Source organism: Zea mays, chromosome 9, assembly GCF_902167145.1.
Source record: "Zea mays cultivar B73 chromosome 9, Zm-B73-REFERENCE-NAM-5.0, whole genome shotgun sequence".
NCBI classification, from domain to species: Eukaryota; Viridiplantae; Streptophyta; class Magnoliopsida; order Poales; family Poaceae; genus Zea; species Zea mays.
Window position 1 is genome coordinate 129,567,754 of NC_050104.1, and position 5,765 is coordinate 129,573,518.

At 49.8% G+C, this 5,765-nt stretch overlaps 1 protein-coding gene across 1 annotated transcript; it reads right to left on the bottom strand.

Annotated features, from left to right (window-relative positions):
* Window positions 1-3,651: 3,651 nt before the first annotated feature.
* Window positions 3,652-5,194, bottom strand: LOC103639055 (zinc finger protein ZAT4). The gene has a single exon (XM_008661844.2). The coding sequence runs from the start codon at window positions 4,954-4,956 to the stop codon at window positions 3,817-3,819; it is 1,140 nt and encodes a 379-aa protein (XP_008660066.1). The 5' UTR covers window positions 4,957-5,194; the 3' UTR covers window positions 3,652-3,816.
* Window positions 5,195-5,765: the final 571 nt, after the last annotated feature.

Here is a 5,765-nt window from a genome sequence, read left to right on the forward strand (position 1 = left end):
GGTCCATACGCCGCTGTGTATGGCAAGCTCTGGCGCAGCCGCCGCTTGGACGCGGTCCAGAGCGGCTGTACCGCACTGTCCATCGTCAAACATGGGGACCTCATGGTCGTCGGCTCGTCGCCAATGCCGACGACTCTCGGGTTGTTCTAGGCATCGCAACCGACGACGGCGCCATCACGCCGTCCAGCTCATCATCCACCTGAAGCCCAACCTGCCACGTAAGTCGCAACTGACCGGCCATGAATTCTTGTGCGCTGGGATGACGACCATTGTTGCTGTTGTGTGAGTGTCCTTGAAAAAGATGTATGTAGAGGAGTAGCACATCCGGTGGTGCAACGACCAGGTGTACTACCTTGCTGATGAACCCGGGGTGCACTTCATTTGGCAGCCCATCCAAGAGTCATCAGTACTCACCATGTCGCGCGCGTTCGACGACTACTATATCAAGGATTGTGGCGTAATCTCGACGCCAGAGGTGAGCAGAGGAAGACCGACAACAATGACCACTCGCCATCGTCGGAGGTAGCTTTTGTGCCGGCCTGCCTTTAATTCTCTTCGCAAACACACACTTGCATTTTTTGTTTAAGCAAGCGTGCATGGTGGTGCGTGCCTGATGACTAACGATGTACGATGGAACTTCTACCGGCAGGTGTGACACGTATTCTCCAATGATGAGACCATGCAAATCATGACATATATCGAAGTCTGCATGATACTGATGGTTGCAATGTAGTAGTAAAACAACTAAATTAAAATAACAAAATTTATGTATGGCTAGGATCATAAATGGATTATGAAATATTTTCTTATAACAATATAAGACACATTTTGTATATAAGTTATCATGATATTATATGTTTCCGTCGCAACGCACGGGTACTCACCTAGTCTAAACATAAGTTAATTAAATATCTAATTATAAAAGAAGGAGATATTGGATAATTAATGCTATTGTTGTGTAGACATTATTATTATAAAGCTAACGCAACCGGAACAGAGTAAAATAGAGTTAAAATGGGGAAGTTATTGATTTTCCAAGTTTTATGAATTATTTTCATACTTATAATTAATTTTCTTGGGATTTTATGAAAAATGATGACTCCCACGGACTGCGGGCACGTATATTATAAAGCATAGGGCGTTCGGTATAAATATTAAGACCTAAATTCAATATTCTTTAACACGCGGTGACGTCGGGTTTATATAGTAAAAGTTTAAGGTCTCTTTTGTAAATAGCCCTGGCCGAAGGGGTACATTTCAATCTGGTCTGCACGATCCAACCTCGGCGACCCAAATTAGACTGACCCACCAATGAACCGGTATGATATGCTCGCCGTCAGATCATGGATCTACGGTCAAGATTGGCTAACTCGAACCCATATCTATCTTTTAATCTACATCGTTCGTTGACGGATCCACGACGCACGATGCTCCCTTCCTCACGGCCGAGACCGAGCAGGGGCACCCAAGCCCTCGCCGGAGCACACTGACCCGGCGTTCTCAAGCCTGATTAACCATATGGCGGGATGCAAAGAAATGCAAACATCATGGCGAAACAATAGGGGAGGAACTCACCGCGAATGACGTGCGCAGGAGCTCCATCCACGGCACAAGGTGGCCCGCGGCGGCGCCGGAGCGACGGCGAGAGATTGGTGGAGCTCTGGTGGTTTACTTCGCCCGTGGAGGCCCCGGCTAGCTTCGATAGACGCCCATGATCACGCCGGTGCATCACTACGTCCCTGTTACTGTCGTGGCGTGAATCAAGCCGGCGGCGACAACTCCTCATCTCGCTTCTCTCTCTGTATCTCTGCGTGCACGGTGCTCCAGCCGCCCCCGAGATGGACGGATAGAGGGGGTGGGGGGCTTGCGGCCTCCTATAAATACCCCAGGAACGGTCCCGAGTTCGGGGCATGGATGGATTTGGCCGGCGAAAAGCTCAGCGGTCGTTGACAACCGAGCCAGCGCACGATTGTTACGATGAAGAAGCTGGCAGGTTGGACCCACGAGTCAGTGTACCAGCGATATACGCGCGCGGCTGATAAGTTGAGGTACTGGCAGCTGGGTCCCGAAAACCAGAGAGGGAGGGACGGTCCTAGTCGCGTGGTCTTGGTGCAACTGAAATGCGGGCCCACACGTAAGTGACTCAGGGTGAGGCAGGAGTGGTGAGTCTGGCGTCCAGGGCCTAGGTGTCGGTGCCGGGCAACGGGAGTTGGCTGGCGATGAAGGTTAAGTGGGCCGTGGTGAAGTGGATTGGGGCAATTCGGCCCATGAGGCCGAGAAGGAGCCCTTTCCTTTTTTAATTCTTTTCCTATTTTATTTTCTAATTAATTTTCTGTTTCAGTTTTAACTTTAAATTATGAATTCAGGTTTTCAAAAATAGATGCACAGGAAAAATACCAGCATGAGATGCAGAGTACAATTTCTTTGTATTAAATATTTATTAACATTTTAGCATGGATAATCCATGGAAGAAGTGATTTAATGAATTTAAACAAATTGAAACCTTCTAGTTGTTTCTTTTCCGAGTCTTTAGTTTTCTTGGTTTATAGGTTCAAATTTGAACTTGAAGAATTTTAATATACCATTGAATTATTCCAGGAGAATCATTTCAAAAAGCAAGAAACTCCTAATAAAAGATTATTTATTCTAATTCTTTTTTGGAGGCTTTTTCCTTGATTCAAAAAATAGGATTGTAGGTGTTACACATTGTCCTTGTCCAGGTATGGGAGGTGGAGGATGAGCGTGAGCACGTGGAGGTTGGTGGGGAACACAATGCACCTCCATGGGACCCCCGTGGCGCGAGCTGCGTCCAGGAAGTCGGCGCCGATGAGGTCAGCCACGAACACCGGGAGGCGCCCCCATGGTACGCCGACGAGGACATCGGTCAGCGCGGGCACCAAACGCGGGCACTCCTTCGACATGGGTGTCTTGATGGTAGCGCCGCAGGGCAGGTCGAAGAGGTCGACGGGCGGGAGGGAGAACGAAGTCGTCGCGGGCGATAGCGATGCCAGGAACGCACGCTGTGTGGCCGACGCCGTGGACGTGAACGTGATCAACGTTGCCGTCGCCCCATGCCGTGACGCCATAAGCTCCGCCAGCTCTATCACTTAGGTAGCGTTTGGTTGCAAAGTATGGTGGAACAGAGCCCCTCCGCTATCAGTTTGTTATTATTTGAATTGACTACATATAAAATAGAGTGGTTCTAAAAATAAAAAATAAGCTTAAATATTAAACCATTTGGCCCCTTAAAATCTTTTGGACGGAACCGCTCCTAAGAAGAGCAGTTGCATCCCAAATAGCTTCGTTACCTTAATACAAGAAATTAGCTCCTAGTAAGGGGAATTCCACCCGCCAAATCGTGGTTTTGGCTCGAATATGAAACATATGAAACACAAATCATTGTAACGTGTTTAAACAACTATATATTTTTGAAGGGTATTATTTAAACAAGGTATGATATATAGAAATATACTACCGCAATGTACGGACACCTCACTAGTGACTAGTCACTCTATAAACTTGAGATTTGAGAAGATGTAATGCTAAGTGAAATTGGAAATTGTTCACTGAATCATCTGAGGGTTGAACACTAAGATCATGATATGCTTATTACTCTATGTAAATACGCTGAACAAAAACTAGTAAAAAGAATTTAGAAAATGTAGGTGAATTATTGATGAACCTAATCATGGTACATCTCACCCAATAAAAGATTATTTGTAAGTTAAATCTTTAAAGAATGAATTGAACCTGAAACTATAATTCTATATATACCACATCTTTTCTTTGAAGATTAACATTCGAACCAACCATACTTCATTCGTCAACTCCTGGTGCTGGCAGATTGAGATCAAGAAATCTATTAGAGATGAGAGGTTGGTCATCGTAGTCATCAATGTCTTCGTCTCCGTCAGCATGTGCGCGTTCATAGAGCTCACCGGCAATGGAGTGTGACCGCTTGTGTCCACCGAGCGCCTGACCCGAGCCAAACACTCTAAAACAGATGGGACACTCGAATTTGATCGCTTTGTGTGACTTCGCCTTCAAGGCCACCACCGCTGTAGTAGCCATGTGAGTGGTGTAGTTGATGTTAAACGAGGAGATGTTGGTCTCGACAATTCGCTCCGGTCGTTGGTCGACCACAGGCTTGGCGATACTGCAGTTACTATTGATCCGCTTGTGGCTGGCGCGGTGGCCGCCGAGAGCTTGGTAGGACTGGAATGCCCTCCTGCAGCCAGGGCACTCGTACCGGCCCCGCTTCTCGTCGATGACGAGGCTGTGATCATGCTTCCTCTTGTTGATCTTGGCATCGTCATTGCAGTCGGTGTGTTGATGGTACCGGTAGTCTCGCTCTCGCCTAGCGTTGTCCTCCTCCGCCGTGGCCCTGGAACACCGCCGGCGTTCTATGATGTCACGCGACAGCATCATGAGGGAAAGCGCGACGTCCTCTGGCTCCGTGTCGACGGCGGCCGGCACGCGCATGGAGCGTCGTTTTCGCCTTGGCTGCGGCATCAGGCCGTAAGCCGGCTTCGTAGGAGTTAGCGCGATGTACTCCTCCTGCTCCTGCTCCCGCTCCAGTTCCAGATCCATGACGAGACCGCTTCTCGCACGGTGGCGATGGCGATCGTGGTCCACCTCTGACACGCATGACGATAACAGCTCACCGTGGCCACTGCTGTTGCAGTCGTCGAGGCTCGAGAGGCGCCGCGTCTTCTTCGGGTTCTCCCTCAACCCGTAACCCCCGGCACCCGGGGCCGTCATGCAATCAAAGGCACGTCGTTGCTGCTGCTCCTCTCCGCCGTCGTCGTCGTCGTCGTCGTCTAGTGCCGTCTCCACCTCGGCGAGAGAATGCGAGCGCATGTGGCCGCCAAGCGAGCGGCCGCAGGGGAAGCCCTTCCGGCACACCTTGCAGCTGTGACGAGTGGCGCTGGTACTAACGGCCACAGCATCCCCCATGGTATGCGTGGTTGACGATGAATCGATCACAGGTTAATTGATCGCACCGGCGGCGGATGGATCAAGATCGATCGGCCAAGAAAGCTGGGGATGGAAGTGGGTGGAAGGAGAGAAGCAGGGTCAAGTGAAGAAGAAGAGATTGGAGGTGGCCAGGATCCATGCAATGCAGTCCAACCCCGCGCGCGCGCGAACGATCGATCGATGAGCTTGCGAGAGGAAGCTTATGTGCGTGTATGTGATGGACGAGCAGGAGCAGCTAAAGTAGCAGTAGATGGGAGGAGGAGAGGAAGCAGCTGTGAGGGAGGGAGGAGGGAGGAGGTCATGCTGCATATGCGCGGTTCGTTGGGAAGGATCTCAGCTCGGCATGCAATGCAACCAAAATTAGCAAACGGGCAGGAGAGAGAAAACGAATCACCCTGTGGAGCTGGGCAGCTGGGAATGCAACGCCAACGCAAGCTACGGGTGGAACGGACGGAGCGCCGTGTCCGGCCGGGCCGCGAACTGGGCTTCTATGCCAACCGTAGGGCCGATTTCCAACTGAGCCCACTCTTCATGGCCGCCGCCATGTCCATGAAATTAGGAGTCTCCTTGGCAGCTCCCCTCCTCCTAAGCTCTTTCTCCGGAAAAGAAGAGCTAGAGCACTTCAGAACTAGTCATCTTTTTGCAGCTCCATGCTTAGGATTATTACAATGGATATCTAAAACCCGATACTCGACGTGTAAAAATTATATTAGGTATGTGAGTATGTTCTCTCTTGTCCAATATCCGCTACCGAAAACCCGCTAACATATAACAAGTGGGTCTAGATT